The following is an 18129-nucleotide window of genomic DNA, read 5'->3' as shown; positions in this document are numbered from 1 at the left end:
TAGTACTTAGGTGGTTGCAGGGCACAGGGAGATTGAGAACCTTGAGGAGTATTTTATCCCCGCCACAGGAAATGAAGCAGCCTGGTGACATACCTTCTCCTATACAATGAGCCATAAAGACCCCATCACTCATATTCCCCAATTTGGTGCCTCTGTGCCCAGGGACCCCAGAGACACTAGAACTCTATCAGATTTTCAAAAATGTCCTAGCAAAAATGCCACACTTTTCCTGGACGAAGATATTTTCTCTGTAGAAATGTTCAAGAAACTAATTTAGCTCCAGGTAAATCTTTCTCAGCATGGCCTGGGATTCATCTTGGACTCGATCTGGTAGTCATTCAATCTCAGTGTTCCTGAAATGGCTTGTTATCACCACCTGCAGATCACACAGCATTCCAATTTTCCCCTGGCCACAGATCTTAAAAGACAAGGCAGGAGAGAATGCCAGGAGAGTACAGGAGATGGAAGAGAATTCTACCACAATCACAAAGATGTTTGAAATTTTGGTTCCTGTCATTCTCTTCTAACTTCTCCCATTAATTCCAGGTCTAGAAGATTCTCCCCATATATATTTGCCAAAACTAGCTGCTCCTGGGTGCCTCTTACCTGGTCTCTACTGAGAGAAAATTTAAAGCCTTGAGATGTTCGCAAGGCAACCCCGCTCCTCACTAGTGCGTTTATTGTCCATTGTCCATCTCACGAAGCAGGAAGTCTGTGAGGCTGATGGATCTGCACATAGATCCTACTTAGCTGATGGATAATCATTATCAGAGAGGACTCTGCACGTGATTTTCCTTCTTATTGACTCTGTGGGGAAAATTCTCCCTAAGGAGACCATTCCTTTCCAAGGCAGCAGCCCATCAAAACGGACCTTCCCACCTGATTGTGATTCATTTGATTCTGGTTGTATTGTCTGGACTGAGTGAGCTAGAAATAGCTTCCAGGGAGGTATCTGAAGAAGAGGAGGTTTGTTGAGTAAGACCCTCAGGCTCACAGTAGTGGCTGAAATCCAGAGGGTTTTTTGTTTGTTTGTTTTCCATTTTCTATCTCTACAGAAGGATCAGAAACTACAATGTGGAGATCCTGTTGTGACTCAGTGGTTAATGAATCCGACTAGGAACCATGAGGTTGTGGGTTTGATCCCCGGCCTCACTCAGTGGATTAAGGATCTGGCGTTGCCGTGAGCTATGGTGTAGGTCACAGACACGGCTTGGATCTGGCGTTGCTGTGGCTGTGGTGTCAGCCGGCAGCTCCAGCTCCAATTAGACCCCTAGCCTGGGAACCTCCATATGCCACGGGTGCAGGCCTAGAAAAGGCAAAAAGGCAAAAAAAAAAAAAAAAAAAAAAGAAAGAAACCACAATGTAAGGACTATGCTAAAGCAAAGTGGCATTTTTTTTCCTTTGTAACTTATCTAGATTAACTTAATAAACCATTCATGTGTTCATTCAACAAATATTTTATTAATAATGGTCTGATATTGTTTAGTGTGGTAACACTTTGCCACCATGGCAGGCCTTCAACTTCACATTAGCCCTTCTCTTCTTCCCTGGGCTCCAGGCCTAGGTATCCAACTGCCTTCTGATTGACCATCTGGGTCTTCTCAGCACCTGAAGCTGTGTTCAGGGCCCTGCTTATTAGCTTTCCTCCCAGACCAGGTTCTCTTTCTGGGTTTTTAGTCTTGGTTAACTGCCAGCATCATTCTCCACTCTGGCTAGAAAGTGGAGGTCACATCTGTCTTTGCTTAAACTTCCCATCCAATTTATACCCAGTCTTGTCATTCTGAATGGTTTTTCCAATAGTCCGCTCCATCATCACTATCAATAACTTATTTTGTACTCTCCTCACTCTTGCCTTGTCTGTTGCAGGGGTCACCCTTTTAATACATGGGTCTGAATTTGTCACCTCCCTGTCATCACTACACACTGCCTACAGAATAAAGACAATCCAAGGCTCTTTAAAATATAACCACAGCCTGCTTTTCCAGTGTTCTCTCCTACCCTAAAACCCCTGAAGTCCCAAATCACACAAGCTTAATCCACTATTCCTTTACACCTAGTACTTCTTTCTTGTGTCTGAGTTGACTTTTCCTGTTTCCCTCTGGTGAAACTTTATTCACCCATTAAAATCCACCTCAAATGCTACATCCTCTGTGCATCTTTTCCAGACACCTCATGGGCCAGTGGTTCTCAGAAGAGAGAATATGTGTGTTGAGATACATCACAGTCAGTGGAGAAGCTTTTCACATTACATGTGTTTTTGAGAACCTCATTGTCCCTGCTGGCCTTAGGTCTCTCCTTTATTTGATCTCATAGAGCATGAAAAAAAATCTCATTACGTACTTGCTTGCTACACTGACTAGTAGACTGTGCTTCTTCAGAGTAAAGTCTAGGTATTGTACATCTACAGCACATAGTAGTTGCTCACTTAATGCACTTTTTTTTTTCTTTTTGTCCTTTGAGGGCCTCATATGGAGGTTCCCAGGCTAGGGGTCAAATCGGAGCTACAGCTGCAGGCTTACACCACAGCCACAGCCACAGCCACATGAGATCCAAGCCATGTCTGCAACCTATACCACTGCTCACTGCAACGCAGAATCCTTAACCTACTAAGTGAGGCCAGGGATCAAACCTGAGTCCTCGTGGATGCTAATCAGATTCATTTCTGCTGAGCCACGATGGGAACTTCCTTAATGCACTTGTATATTAGTATTCTTTCCAACCTATGGCATTCCAGAAACACTTCATAAGGTCATGCTGAGTGAGAAATAGATTGAAATGGTCCCTCTCTCTCTTTGTAGTTTTCAGTTTTCTCTCACTAGTGCTAAAGTAATTATTATGAGTTTGTGGTACTGCAAGGCTAGCAGGCTAAAACAGCAACAAATCAGGAGAGGTGTTACTAAGATTGACTTTAGACAAAATCCTGAAATGAGAGGCTGCATTTAGGTCCTCTCACCACGCTCTTCCCCCACTCTCTCCTAACTGCCTAGTACTTGTTTTCCTCACTCACACTATTGGCCTCCTATCTGGGTTTTTCCTTTTCTTCCTTCACCATCATCTTTCTTGTGCTCTTGTCTCATTTCTCTCTTTCATGGGCTACTCTCAGAAGGACCCTTCCAAACACTTTATTTACTGGGCAACCAATAAGTTGCAGACATTGTCCTGGGCCAAGATAACCAAGTGGAGCCGGCTCAGGCAAGGCACTTCCGAGTCAGGGTGGAGAACTAACCAATTTTTTATTGATAAATTAAGGGACATTTTGTTGATAAAAGCAAAACAAACAAACCCCCCATTCATTTGTGCTCTAGGTTGCAGGAAAGTGTTCTCAGTTCCTGACCCTTCTTAAACCAAAAGGAGGGCCTCCTAAGAAGGGAGTCAGACAAGATGGAGACTTCTTTTTAAGCTAGTAGATTTTTCAAATTGCAACACATAAATTATCTGGTCCAGGCAAAGGACACGCCTCGGGAAGCAGGGCAAGCGGGGAAACGAGTTCTATCTGGAAGTCTGAATCAGAAGTCTCTCCCCATTGTACCCTAATCCTTCTTTTCTTTTTCTTTTTCTTTTTTTAATTTAGTAAATGAACTGCTTCTTTAGGTGAGGCTCAGAGAAACGGAGAAGAGCTGAAACAGGCGAGGACAGATAATGAGATCTGGGGGGTTGGACCCTTAGAGAGGCAGAGGAGAAAGGCAGGCGGCAGCCACGCAGGCAGGCAAAGGGCTTGGCGGCGGTTCCCTCGGACAGCCGAGGACCTCCAGCGCCTGGATAAGGAGCCAGGGTGGGACTGAGGGGGGCGGGGCTACACCTGGGGGAGGGGTGATGGACAGTAAGTGCCTTCCAATCCCGTCCTTCAAAGGGCGCGGGGCAGGCCAATGAGCAGGCAGCTGGAGCCGAGGCCGCGGCGGAGGGCTGGCTGGCTGCGCCTGGGGCCGCGAGCGGGGAGCGCGGCGTGGAGGTGCCAGCGGACGCGGGTGGCGGCGAGTCAGGCTCCTTCAGCCCCGAGCAGAGCTAACCACAGTGGGGACCGGGGCCCGGGGGTGCGGCGGCTGCGGCTGCAGCGAGAGGACGATGGCAGCGCCCGCCGGGGCCAGGGCACTGATTGCAGCCCCAGACCGCGGGCGCTGGCTGTGGTCGGTGCTGGTGGCGGCGCTCGGACTCCGTGAGTGTTGCGGTGGCGGCGGGGGCTTGGGGCAGGGTGGCGGGCCCTGAGCTTGAGGGGCGCTGAGGTGGGGAGGGGGCGCGGCCTACGCGCTCTGGGGCTGGGGGAACCGAGCCGGCGGGCGGGGACCGCGGGCCCCGCTACGGGCAGAGGAGGCGCGGAGCTTCTTTCTTCTTCCTCGGTCCCTGCGTGAGGAGGAAGGGGGAAAAACTCCCTACCTTGCTCACTCCTGGGGGAATCTGTCTGGAGAGCAGGCCCGACGGGCGGCTGCATCGCACCCTCGCTGATTCGCCCACCTTCTCCGCATGGTGACTTTGGGTCGCCTGGGCCCGCCTGGAATTCCGGTTCAGGAACCCGGGCTTCTGGCGTTCTCCACCTTTGGGAGGTGGCGGAAGGTTGCAGGTTTTTCATTTGTAGGGCCTTTGTTGTTTGTTCCTCTGTTTTAAGCAATTTTTTTTTTTTTTTAACCTCGTAAAGTACCCATTTTTAAGCCTCTGAGATAGAAGAGTCCCGGAGCTTAATTTGGCTTATCTCTGGGGTCTGCAGAGCACCAAGAAGAAATTTACATTACTTTTGGGTGAGAATGCAGAGTTGGAAATACCACTGGAATGACCTGGTTTAAGAGTTCGGGCAAATCCATAATCATTCGAGACATCGTCACCATTTTTTGACAAGACATAGGACATTAAAAGGCACATTTTTCTTTTATCCAAAAAAAAAATCCTTTTTTTCCTTGCTAGATTTCGTGAGTGAGGCATAAGGTAAACCTGAGACTGGACTGATTGAATTGGATGAGTTCTTTTAGGGATATCCGCAGTCCCCCATAGGCGTTTGTGTGTGTGTTGTTCAAAGCAGAGTACTTGTTGCTGTCTGAGAATGTGGTTAAGTAATGGTTATAAAGAGGGCCAACTCCTAAGAACCCATGGAGACTTGTTCATTTCTTTTGTTTTGCAAAATGTCAGTTGCCTCACAGTATCTGAACATGAGTATACTCAGTAATTAGTTTCATGGAAAAGTCCTTAATGTAATCTTTGGAAAATATCTTTTTTTTTTTTTTTTTTAATGGCTGCACCCACAGCATATGGAAGTTCCCGGGGCAGGGACTGAATCCCAGCTGCAGCTGAGGTTGCATCTGGGGCAATGCTGGATCCTTTAACCTACTGCACCTGCGGGGGGATGGTACCTGTGCCTCTAGACACCAGGGCAGCTGCAGCTGATTCTTAATCCACTGCACCAGGTAGGAAATGCCAGGAAAAATAACATTTAATGAATGGTTCCATGAACTATAAAGTCTAATTGTAAAAGTCCCCCACCCTGTGGAGATTGATAGGTGAAGATGTACTTTGTACATATAAGACAAAATTCATTATGTATAAATGTCTCTTCTGAGGTTTGTTTTTTTTGTTTGTTTTGTTTAAATAAAAGGGATTTCCCATTGAGGCTCAGTGGAAACGAATCTGACTAGCATCCAAGAGTATTCAGGTTTGATCCCTGGCCTCAATCAGTGAGTGGGTTAAGGATCCAGCATTGCTGTGGTGTGTACGCTGCAGCCAAAAAAAAAGAGAGAGAGAGATTGTTGGAATAACATCTGCACACACCTTGGACATACTTAGCCTTTCAGTAATGAAAGATGAATGCTAATATGTGAAAGTCTGCAGCTAATGTTATTGGTTAATTTTAGAAAACTATTGAATGTTTCTTCTTGCCAGGTTATCTTTTCTTGTTCTGGATACTGTACATAACAGTTCGTGTTTTATAGACTGTCTTCTTGAGTTTGACCCAGATACAGTTATTTAGCAAACATTAAGCAGTTTTTAAGTATTAAGCACCAGAGGTATTCTATTAAGGACAGTCCCTGGCCTCACATAATTTACACATGTGGGAGAACCAATGAGATGAGCAATTGAAGTCTTTCCTTAATGGTTTGCTGTGAAAGTACTAAGGGGAGTCATCATCTCAGTTTAGGCTGCTAGAAAAAGGGATGCCTAAGCCAAGTAGGCATTGGGGGAGGAAACAGGATATGCAGAGTCATGCATGAACCTGTTAGTAGGTCATTGTGATGGGAGGTTGGAGAGTATAGGAGAGATGGTAGGGGTTGAGGCAGGAAAGCCAGTCAGAGGCACTAACTCACAAGATTTTGCTTTTTTTTTTTTTTTTTTTTGGTCTTTTTAGGGCTGTACCCATGGCATATGGAAGTTCCTAGGCTAGGGGTCCAGTTGAAGCTGTAACAGCCTACACCACAGCCACACAGCGCTGGATCCTTAACCTGCTGAGCGAGGCCAGGGGTCAAACCCATATCCTCATGGATACTATTTGGGTTCATTACCACTGAGCTACGACAGGAACTCCTTGTTTGCCATTCTTGGGGCCAGATTTGATCCTGAGGGCTGTGGGAGCCTGTGAAGGATTTCTCTGTCTATTGAGATGTGAAGGGTAGGTTAGAATGGTATAAGGCTTAAGAAACCAGAGTGTTATAATAATCCAGAGGATGAAGACCTGAATTAAAGGTGTGGGATATGAAGAGAGGACATAACCAAGAGCTCAGTAGAAAGTAAATTTGATAAGACCTGGAAATCAATTTGATGTGGACTTGAAAGAGAGGAGTTGGGGCTACAGTTTGGGGCTTGGGTAGCCAGGCATATTTTTGGAAAGTGGGGCTTTTCGATGATGAAAAATATGGGATGAGGAAATAGGAGTGTTCATAGAAGAGGATGATGGAGTTCCTTTTGGATATGTTGAGTTTAAGATACTACTGAGGCATCTCCATAGGAGTGGGTAGAAAACAGTTGGGTGGATGGTTCTAAAGGTGAGGAGAAAGTTCTGGTAGGAGCTAGAGATTTGGGAGGCTTTATGTGGATAGCAGTTAAAGCAGTGGATTGCTTGGATGAGGTCACCAAGTGAGTGTATTGAAGGAAAAGCAGAAGACCAAGGACAGAGTCCTCCAGTATACGGAACCTGAGAAGGAGGCTCATTGAATTTGAAAAGAACCAGAAGAGTGTGGTGTCCTGGAAGCCAAGAGAGAATGAAGTTTTTAAGAAAGAAGCAATGGTCAACAGTGTCAGATAAAAGAGTGAATACGTCACTGAATTTGGCAATTGGAATGTCTTTGGTAACCCTTAGGCAGGAATGAACACATAATATATGAAGTTTAAGTCTCAGCAATTTGCAGCACCCATTTCAGTCAGTGGTGCCACCATCCATGTAATTGCTCAACCCAGAAACCTAGGGTCCATCCTTGATTCCTCCCTGCCCTTCAATCCCCACATCCAGTCCATTCTCCCATCTCCAAAATACATCTGGAACTCAACCAGAGCTGTTTCCTTTTCATCAATGAGGCCTTAGTGTAATGTCACTTCCTCAGAGAGACAGTTTCCAGCCACATTATCCACAGGGGTCCCCTGTTATCATTTCTTGGCTCTCTATTTATGTCTTTATTGTCATTTCTCACTATTTGGTGGTTTTTCTCTTTTTTTCCCTCCACTAGAATCCAGGACAGAAATCATTTGTCTTGTTGATAGAAGTATCTCTAGTGCTTAGTGTAGTGTATATAGTAGATAATAATCGTATCAAATGGCAGTGAGGTGTAGGCCTGTCTTGATAACAGTTTGTTCGTACTTTGTGACACGTAGTTGGAATGTAGCCTGGTGCACAGTAGGTATCCAATAAATGTTGAAAGAAGAGGAGTTCCCATTGTGGCTCAGTGGTTAACAAATCCAACTAGGAACCATGAGGTTGTGGGTTCGATCCCTGGCCTTGCTCAGTGGGTTAAGGATCCGGCGTTGTTGTGAGCTGTGGTGTAGGTTGCAGACGTGGCTCGGATCCCGTGTTGCTGTGGCTCTGGTGTAGGCCGGTGGCTACAGCTCCGATTCAACCCCTAGCCTGGGAACCTCCATATGCCGCGGGAACGGCCCTAGAAATGGCAAAAAGACAAAAAAAAAAAGTTGAAAGACGAAGTATTTTTTCCAAGTGTGGTTTTATGCATTATCTGATAATTTTCACTCTTTAAGTACTGTTTCGTATTTATTCAGAAATGTATGGAATGAATTAACATTCTTTGACCCCTTTAAAACAGTACAGGTTTGGAATTAGTATTTAAATTACTTTTATCCTGTGTGTTGTAGCATCTAAGTGTTTTATCAATGAAATGTTTTTTTTTTTTTTTTTGACCAAATTTAGGCTTGAGACACTACCCCTGTAGTTGAAAGGCCACAAATCTCATTATCAATTCCCTCAGCCTTTTACTTATTTACTAGTTCATATAATAAAACAAAAATTTCATCTTTTTTAATATTCTTTTAAAAATATTTTTATTTAATATTTCTAATATTTTACCCTAACTCCAGGGTATTCACTAGGATCAGAAGCTGCCAAAAGAAGAAATAAAGACAAATATTAAGTGAAAGAGGGGTATATGTGAAAAGTGCATAAAGTGCAAATTTGTATTTTCACAATGTCTTTATTCACTTACTGAACTAAATGGAGACCTCCTGGGTGCCAGGTGCTGTTTCAGGTACCTTGGATGCAGCAGGAAGCCTAGTTCTAGGTGACAGACTTTTCAAGTAAGTAGTGAATACCCAAAGACAGATTAAATTCCAGACAGTCACCACATTGAAAATACTCACCTATTATGAAAGTTTACAGTAAAAATAAAAGAGAGAAAGTTATTGGCATTACAAAATAGATGTTTCTTAAAGTAAAAGGATATATTGTGGGATTTCATTAATGGTTGATCTCTCCTACTGAGCTTTTAAAAATGATTTAATTGGGAAAAACATGATATACATAGTTTGGTGGAAATGTTGCTGCCTCCCCTCTGTCTAGTAAATGCTGGTCTGCATGCTAAATATTTTTCACATTCCTTTCTATCACCACTGAGGCTGATTTACTGTAGTCACAATCACATTTCTCCTGGATGATTCGAATCCTCTAACTGGAGCTCAGTTGTGTTTTTATTTATTTATTTTTTTGTCTTAGAAAGGACCCCACCCGCTGCATATGGAGGTTCCCAGGCTAGGGGTCCAATCAGAGCCATAGCCGCCAGCCTATGCCAGGGCCACCGCAACGTTGGGATCTGAGCCAAGTGTGGTGTGGTTAAGGATCCAGGGTTGCCGACCTACACCACAGCTTGCGGCAGCCCTGGATCCTTAACCCACTCAGCGAGGCCAGGGATCGAACCCACAACCTCATGGTCCCTATTGGATTCGTTAACCACTGAGCCACGACGGAAACTCCATCAGTTGTGTTTTTATTGAAGTATCATTTATCTGAGAATTTGGATTTTCTGTGTAGGACATGTACCTAAACCTGGGGAAGATTTTAATGAGACTAAGACTATTGGTATCATGTTATTTATTTATTTATTTATACAACATTGGATCCTTAACCCACTGTGCCACAAGAGGACTCCGATGTCATTTTGAAAAGAGAACAAATGGTTTGCTTTGGCTTGGAATTCATTATCAACTAGTTTGATCTTTAGTCTTCATCAAAGGAAATTTAATTATTAGAAAAACTAGAAACATCAATTGGGGTCTCAAGTGTCATATGTCTCTGGGTCTTGGTGTCTAAGGCTGGTGAGATATGAAGCCTTTGTATATCATGAGTGATGTTTCTTCCTTTTCTCCTCTTACTTTGCCAAGTGGTTGACCTTAGCAATGTGCTTGAGTCCAGACCTATGTCCTTGGAATTTTGGCTGTTAGGACAGAGGTCAGTTGGCTTTGTGACCATTTAAAGAACCTAAATTGAGAAGTCCGTAATTACTTCCTGGGACCTTTATATCTTTGCTCTTAAACCTCCTCATTTCTTTTTGGATGCATGTGGCCTTAAACCTCTTCTTTTTTTTTTTTTTTGCATTTTAGGGCTGCACTTGCGGCATATGGGGGTTCCAAGGCTACAGGTTGAGTCAGAGCTACAGCTGCCAGCCTACACCACAGCCACAACAATTCAGGATTCTGAACCCACTGAGCAAGGCCAGGGATCAAACCCAAAACCTCCTGGTTCCTAGTTGGATTCGTTTTGGCTGCACCACGATGGGAACTCCTTCAGTATCTCTGAATGCATGTGGCTGCTGTAATTTTTTTATTCACTTATAATTTCCCTTTGGTCCCATTAGGTGTTTATCCAGGAACAGAAGGATGATTTCATTGATAAATTCTCCTTCGTTGATTTATTCTTTTTTCTTTTTTTCCTTCTAAACTCAGGGTCTCTATAAGAAGTTTGATCCTTTGTAATACCTCTGATATACTGTCAGACTTGTGTCATGATGAATAGTTTTTTAACAACTGTGATGCGTTTTACCCATTTTTTAGGTTTGACTGGTTGGGGTTAGAAATGCAGTATGTCTTTGCTGAGCCTGAGTTATTTATTATAGTAGCTAAGATTGCCCTATAGAATGAAATCCTTAACTTGAGCTTGCTAGTACTGTGCTCTGTAACCAACTGAATAAATATTGCTGAATTTGCAATGAACATTTTCTATACTGAGACCGATATTCTTTGCTGGGATCTGAGGTGTTTGTTATATGCAATTTAAAACCATTTAAACAATGCCTTTTTTCCCCCACTGCTTTTTAGGGCCGCACTCATGGCATATGGAGGTTCCCAGGATGAGTCAGAGCTACAGCTGCCAGCCTATGCCAGAGCCACAACAAGGCCAGATCCGAGCCACATCTGCAACCTATACTACAGCTCATGGCAATGCTGGATCCTTAACCCACTGAGAGAGAACATGGATTGAACTCACAACCTCATGGTTCCTAGTCGGATTCCTTTCCACTGAGCCACAACGGGAACTCCTTAAACAATGCCTTTATCAAAATTAAGGAATTCATCCTTTTCTCTACAAACTTTAAAGAATACATTAGAGTTTTGTAAATTTAACATAATCATGTACTTCTTCCAGATAACACTTGAAAAGATGAAGGTGCTAAATCGTAGACTAAGCTTCAATGAGAACTTATACAACCCTGTGCCAGACAGTTTCTTACAGTTATGTCCAGGTTGTAATTGCTGTCTACCTTCCTCTGAAAGGTGTCACTAGGAAACGTAACTAAAGGACTCAGGTTCCTAAGAGAAAAATGTGTTAAGACGTAAATATTTGAAACCTCCTAAATGGCTAAGAAGGGCAAAGAGAAAGTGAGTGGGTAGTAGGGAGAAATTTTTAATTACCCCATTATCTATCTAGAGATAGATACAGATTTCATATATATATAATACATACATTATATATATATTTTTTCCTCTTTTCAGTGAGGTATAACTTAGAAGTTTGAACAAAAAACTGGGTTCATGTTATTTCTTTTGTTCTACCCTCATTTATTGAGTGCTTACCATGTGCCAAAACCTTTGCTAAGCAATCATATACATTATCTCATCTATTCTTCACAACTCTGGATGATAATTATTTTATTACTTTTACAGATGAGAAAATGAATCCTCATCTGTACATTGGGCAACTTGTGCAGAATTACAAAGCTAGGGGAGTTCCCGTCGTGGCGCAGTGGTTAACGAATCCGACTAGGAACCGTGAGGTTGCGGGTTCGGTCCCTGCCCCTGCTCAGTGGGTTAACGATCCGGCGTTGCCGTGAGCTGTGGTGTAGGTTGCAGACATGGCTCGGATCCCGCGTTGCTGTGGCTCTGGCGTAGGCCGGTGGCAACAGCTCCGATTCGACCCCTAGCCTGGGAACCTCCATATGCCGCGGGAGCGGCCCAAAGAAATAGCAAAAAGACAAAAAAAAAAAAAAAAAAAAAAAAAAAAAAAAGAATTACAAAGCTAATATATGGTAGGGTTGGGACTCAAACCTCAAAGGATATGTTTGCAGCTACTCTGCGTTATTATAGAATTTCTCTTCCAAAGTCTCTTACCAGTTTTTTGGAGGCTTCCAGGATGTTTTGAATGTTTGCAGAGAGCCCTTTAACTGTCCCAGGCATCCACCAGTTTCTTCCTCTCTGTGGTCATGGTTGTGCCAAGAACCCGATGCTTTGATGCTGCTGACTCTGCTCTAGAGGAATGAAGCTGCCATGTTGAAACCATCCTCACTAATGATGAAGAATCATGTTTACTGCTCCTCAGAGATTTTTTTTTTTTTTTTTTTTTTTGTCTTTTTAGAGCAGTACCCATGGCATATGGAGGTTCCCAGACTAGGGGTTGAATTGGAGCTGTAGCTGCCAGCCTACACCAGAGCCACAGCAACATGGGATCTGAGCCGCATCTGTGACCTACACCACAGCTCAGAGCAATGCCGGATCCTTACACTAAGTGAGGCCAGGGTTTGAATCTGTCTCCTTATTAGTACTAGGTAGGATCGTTAACTGCTGAGCCACGACAGGAACTCTAAGGATTTTTTTTTTTTTTTAGTTGAAATATAGTTGACTTACAATATTGTGTTCACTTCAGGTGTCCCAGGGGTTTTTTAATGGTGTGGTTCTTGTAGGTTCTCACTTTAACACCCCTCCCTCTGGCTAGGACCAAGCATGAATCCATTTAATTGTCTGACACCAAACGAGGTTCAGAAAGGCTCCTTGCCCCCTCATCCAGAGGCACTACATGTGGACCAAGCCACTGAGCCTTCCTTCTTCCCTTGGGCTGAGTTTCTCCCTGGAGGCTGTGCACATCCTTCTGCAGTTAGACTCCTGGCAGGCCTGCCCTTCAGGATGTCCAAACAGGCTCAGGGTTTTCCAACCAGAAGCTCCTCACCAGTGCCTTTCCTTGGTTCTTCCACCTCATTGGCAGAGGTTCTGTAGCCCTGCTGCCTTGCTGCCTGCCTCCAGCAGGAGTTCCAGTCCTTGTCTCCTAACTAGTAGGGACTTTCAGTCTTGATCACTTTCAGCTGTTTGGAGTTTAATTTTTTTTCCCCAGTGACTGTAAGTGTAGAAGATCCTCAGTAAGGCTTGCTGATGTGTACACACTAGAAAAATTAGAGAATATTTTAATAGTAAGCAGAGGTGATAGGAATTTGTATATGGATTTAGAACAAAGAATGCTGAGGGGCAGTTTCTCATTCTTATTTCAAATTATAGGTCCACAAACTCTTATAAGCAACTTTGGAATTTCCAGAGCTTTGAAAACTGAAAGTTTTTTCCTAAGTTTGATACAAACTGTTTTAGCTGCAAAATTCGACCTGAACTAATAAGAGACTATTTCCAATTGTGGTCCACTTGATAAGACTAATCATATGTTTCCCCACAGAAATACTTATGTGTTTGATTATGGGATGCTGCCTGAGACAAGCTGGGCCTGTAATATAGTATACACATTATATCAGTTTTCTAAAATCTGTAATCTCTTTTTAAAATTTTTAATTTTTTGTTTTTCTTGGTTTGTTTTCTTTTTCTTCTTCTTTTTTTTTTTTTTTGTCTTTTTTGTCTCTTTTTTTTTGCCATTTCTTGGGATGTTCCTGTGGCATATGGAGGTTCCCAGGCTAGGGGTCCAATCAGAGCCATAGCTGCTGGTCTACACCACAGCCACAGCAACGTGGGATCCGAGCCGCATCTGCAACCTACACCACAGCTCAAGGCAATGCTGGATCCTTAACCCACTGAGCAAGGCCAGGGATGAACCTGAAACCTCATGGTTCCTAGTCGGATTTGTTAACCACTGAGCCACGACAGGAACTCCTGTTTTCTTTTTTCTTTTTGGCTGTGCCCACGGCATGTGGAAGTTCCTGGACTATGGATCAAACCCCCGCCACAGCAGTGACCTGAGCCATTGCAGTGACAACACTGGATCCTTAACTTAACTATGCCACAAGGGAGCTCCTAAAATTTAGTTTTTAAAGTATAGTTAATGTACAAACCATGTTAGTTTCAAGTATACAGCACAATGACTCAGATTCTCACATTTGTGTATGTATACACACACACACACACACACACACACACACACACACACGTTGTTTTTCAGATCCTTTTTCCTTACAGGTTATTACAAAATATTGAGTATAATTCTCTGTACTATGCAGAAGGCTTTTATTGTTGAAAAATTCTACCTTCTGAATCACATTTAATACATAAAGCTAATGGCTTGCCATTTACACACCGTCTTTCAAATTCCTTTGGACCTGGCCTCCCCTTTATTCAAGGAATTCAGAGTCTGTAAACTGGCTCAAATCTGGGACTTGATTGAGGAGATATGACTTTCTATTGTTATGATTCAAGTTAGACTTTTTTGCTCACATGACCTAGAACTTCTCTGCTTATACAGATCCAATAAGAATTTAGTGGACTTAGCATCTCTGTCACTTCCAGGAACACTATAATTAACTAGCCAATATTGCAGGTCTCTGTGAGTTAGACTATTCTGAAAGCTGCTTTCCCTTTGCTCTCCACCCTGGTAACCATACTTGCCTCGCCTTTGGCAGTTAAGTGCTGCCATGTCCCACTGCCACTCCGGGACGCAGTTCCTTCCATACGTTTAGGAGCATCACATCAGTGTTAGTGGTTTTCCCTGTTAAGTTCCGGCCTACATAAAAGAGTGGTTCCAGGGCTCCTCAAGGATACTGGGGCACCTTTCACAAATTTATCTCTCGGAGTTCCCTGTGGCAGGGTGCGTTAAGGAGCCTGCATTGTCACTGCAGCTGCTCAGGCCACTGCTGTGGTGTGGGTTCGATCCCGGACTTCCACATGCTACGGATGTGAACAAACAGAAACAAAACGCCTCAAAACATTTATTTCTCACAGTTATGCCGAAAGGCATGTCTTCTGGATCTTCTAGGATGGATGATCTTTCTTAAATGACAAATCCACACTAACATCCCAGTCTCCTTGAGCCTTTGAGTCCCTTCCTCTGCATTAAACCAAGGCAGGTCTGGCATTTCAGGTTCATTTTCTGGGGTCTGCTTATGGTCCATGTTTTAGCCAAGGAACCAAAACAATCTGTTAGAGCCTTTCTAACTCCCTGAGTTGCAGCATTAAGTGCAGAAAATCTGTTTAATGGGCTCATATCCATCAGTTTGGCCTGATTCAACTTTATGTTCCTTCCACCATTATTCCACATGCTTAGTATCCATTCCACACGTATTCCCTGGATTTCTGTGTGTATAAATTAGAAAAATCAAGTAGTTCTTTTGGAGTGCAGTGTGTCTCCTCATGGGTCACACTTTGTACTGATAGAGGCCTTCTGTGATTTGAGTCTAGTGATAAATCCGAAAACAAAGAGGACTGGTGGCCAGGTTCTGAAGGCAGTCAGCAGCCTCTTTCCATGCAGCTGCCTCAGGGAGGTCATTAAGATTTCCTCAGGCAAAAGGGTTAATATCAGGCTGGGGTCTACTGGCCAAGAAGACTCATCGATATTTAGGGGTAAAATGCTTTATCAGGATCTTATTAGGGTCTTTCCACAGGGTCCTCATTCCTTCTCAGTCAATGTCCTCACTTTAATAATAGACACCCTGTGAAGGGTAGGATTCCCATTGCTTTGTAATTCAGCCACTCTCAGGATGAGTTTCTGGATTTGGTTTTCAGCAGTCTCAGCTCTGCGGCTGTAGGGGCTAAGGGCCCCTTTCAGGGTAGGTGTAGGTGTTTTCTGGTCATTTATGAGCACTTGAGCTGGGAATTCGATTCCCTGAGCTCATCCTTTTCTTTCTTCCCTTTGTCCAGTGACTTTAGGAGCAGTTAACCAATGTGATTATACTCATGAGTTGGACAGAAACGTTTAGAAGTATTATATACATTGTGTCCAGGACCTTGCCTTTAGGAGTATCCAGTGGTGGCATTTCCATGTCTCTGTTACCACATTGTGCCGTGGGCTATCATCGCTCTCTTTATTACTGGAAATAGAGTCGCTAGTGTTTTTAAATCTAATCAGTCTGAAGAGCTAATTCCAGAAATGCCAGAACCAATTCAGAAAACTCACCCTTAATTCTGTTCTAGACCCACTCTTGGTACCAAAATTCATATTAGTCAGAATTCTTGGAGAAACAGAACCAGCAGGATGGGTGGGTGGATGGATGGATGGATGGATAGATAGGTAATTTTAAGGAAATGGCACCCAATGGTGGAGGCTTGTTAAGTCTAAAATCTACCAGCAGGCTGAAAATTCAGGGAGGTAGTGTAGTTGGAGTCAAAGGCAGTCTGCTGGTAGCTTTCTTTCTCAGGGAGGTCAGTCTTTGTTCTTTTAAGACTTTCAACTGATTGGATGAGGCTCCCCTACATAAGGGAGGATAATCTGCTTTACTCAGAGTCTGCCAGTTTCAATGGTAATCTCATTCAAAAACACACCTTTGTAGAAACATACACAGTAATCAGTAATCTTCGATCAAAGATTATTGACCCAGCTGGTGGCCCAATCCAGTTGACACTTAAACACCATACCAGTAATGCAAGTTATGAAAGATAAGCCATAAGGGAAAAATCCCAAATTGTTGATTTCCTCTGATGGTAAATTGTTGTATGCCTTGCTCTGTTTTAGCTTTTCCTGGTCATATCTCAGGTCAGTGCAATCTGACTTCTGCCTCCTCTCACCCATTTGATCCTTTGATAAAGTCACTCGATGTTGCTAAATCAGGCGTCCTATTTCAGTGCTTTCCTTTCTGGATTTTTTTGCTTCCTCAACATTGTTGACCATTCTGATCTCTTCCCTGTCTGCTCCAAGCATCCCCCCTCTGCCTGTACCCCAACACTGATTTTCCTTAGGTTCTGCTCTCAGCTCTCTGCTAGTTTCATCATGTGCTCATCTTTGCTGATCTCATCCATAACGGGAATTCCTCAGGTCTTTAGCTTGATTCATATGTTCTGCCCTTATCCTCTGCCATTCTCTTCCTTGCATTATTGCTTGTTTGCAACATTTCTGTTTGATTTTTCTGTATAGTATGTTTACTCTCTCTCCTGATTACCCATCTCCTTATTTATTTAGCTGGTGATCCTTATTTAGTCTTCCCATTTTCAACTTCAAATTCACCTGGCAGATATTCCGAGGCAAGGCCAAGTGCCCTGTCTCTAAGTTTCTATTCTATCACTTTATCTAAAATTATCTTTCTGGAGTTCCCGTCGTGGCACAGTGATTAACGAATCTGACTAGGAACCATGAGGTTACGGGTTCCATCCCTGCCCTTGCTCAGTGGGTTAAGGATCTGGCATTGCCATGAGCTGTGATGTGGCTCACAGACGTGGCTCAGATCCCAAGTTGCTGTGGCTCTGGCGTAGGCTGGCGGCTACAGCTCCAATTAGACCCCTAGCCTGGGAACCTCCATATGCCAAGGGAGTGGCCCAAGAAATGGCAAAAAGACAAATAAATAAATAAAAATAAAATAATCTTTCTTTCTTTTCTTCTTTTTTTTTTTTTTTTCTCCCTGTCTTTTTAGGTCCACGTCTAAGGCACATGGAAGTCCCCTGGCTAGGGGTTGAATTGGAGCTTTAGCTGCCGGCCTACACCATAGCCACAGCCATACCACATCCAAGCTGTGTCTGCAGCCTATACCACAGCTCACTGCAACACCAGATCCTTAACCTTGTGAGCGAGGCCAGGGACTGAACTCAACGTCCTCATGGATACCAGTTGTGTTTGTTGCCACTGAGTCACAACAGGAACTCCTAAAATTATCTTTTTATATGAGTGTTTCTCTGAATGCAGGACTGTGCCTTATTCATCTTTAGGTTTCCAATACTTAGCATAATACTTGGAATGTAGTGTTTAGCCGGTACTAGGTGAACTGTTGAGCTGAACTTCATTTAGGAACTATAAATATTAGAGGAGAGAGTGAGTGAAAATAGGGATGCAGGTCCTTCCCAAACTGAGAATCTCAAGATCCAGGGAGCAGTCAACTTTGTAGTTCAGACATTGGATTTGACAGTGATATGGCTCGGGGGGAAACTGTCTAACCAAGCTCTCAAAAGCATTGTATCAGTAAGAGCATTGTGTCAGCTTTTTGGGTTCAGTGAGCATTATAAATGCTGGGGGGCCTAGACTGTTTAAGTGGATTGAGTTGTTAAAGCATTTTTCTCCCTGTCCAAAGACTATTCTCACAAGATTGCCCAGGGAATATG

At 43.5% G+C, this 18129-nt stretch overlaps 1 protein-coding gene across 3 annotated transcripts in view; it reads left to right on the top strand.

Moving 5' to 3' along the window:
- The window catches only part of MPZL1 (myelin protein zero like 1), a 73909-nt gene continuing 59645 nt past the window's right edge, over positions 3866-18129 (top strand). For 2 of the 3 annotated variants that reach the window (XR_002343361.1, XM_013996806.2), the window contains exon 1: positions 3866-4153. Coding sequence is in view for 2 of the 3 variants with exons in the window: in XM_013996806.2 (XP_013852260.1) it covers positions 4063-4153 (91 nt within the window). In the remaining variant the exon portion in view is untranslated. The remainder of the gene's footprint in view (positions 4154-18129) is intronic. The other variant, XM_005663141.3, reaches the window with a different exon arrangement.

The sequence above is a fragment of the Sus scrofa genome, chromosome 4 (assembly GCF_000003025.6).
Source record: "Sus scrofa isolate TJ Tabasco breed Duroc chromosome 4, Sscrofa11.1, whole genome shotgun sequence".
In the NCBI taxonomy this organism is placed as follows: Eukaryota; Metazoa; Chordata; class Mammalia; order Artiodactyla; family Suidae; genus Sus; species Sus scrofa.
Note: the sequence above shows the minus strand (reverse complement) of the source record. Positions and strands in the feature narration are given on the sequence as shown.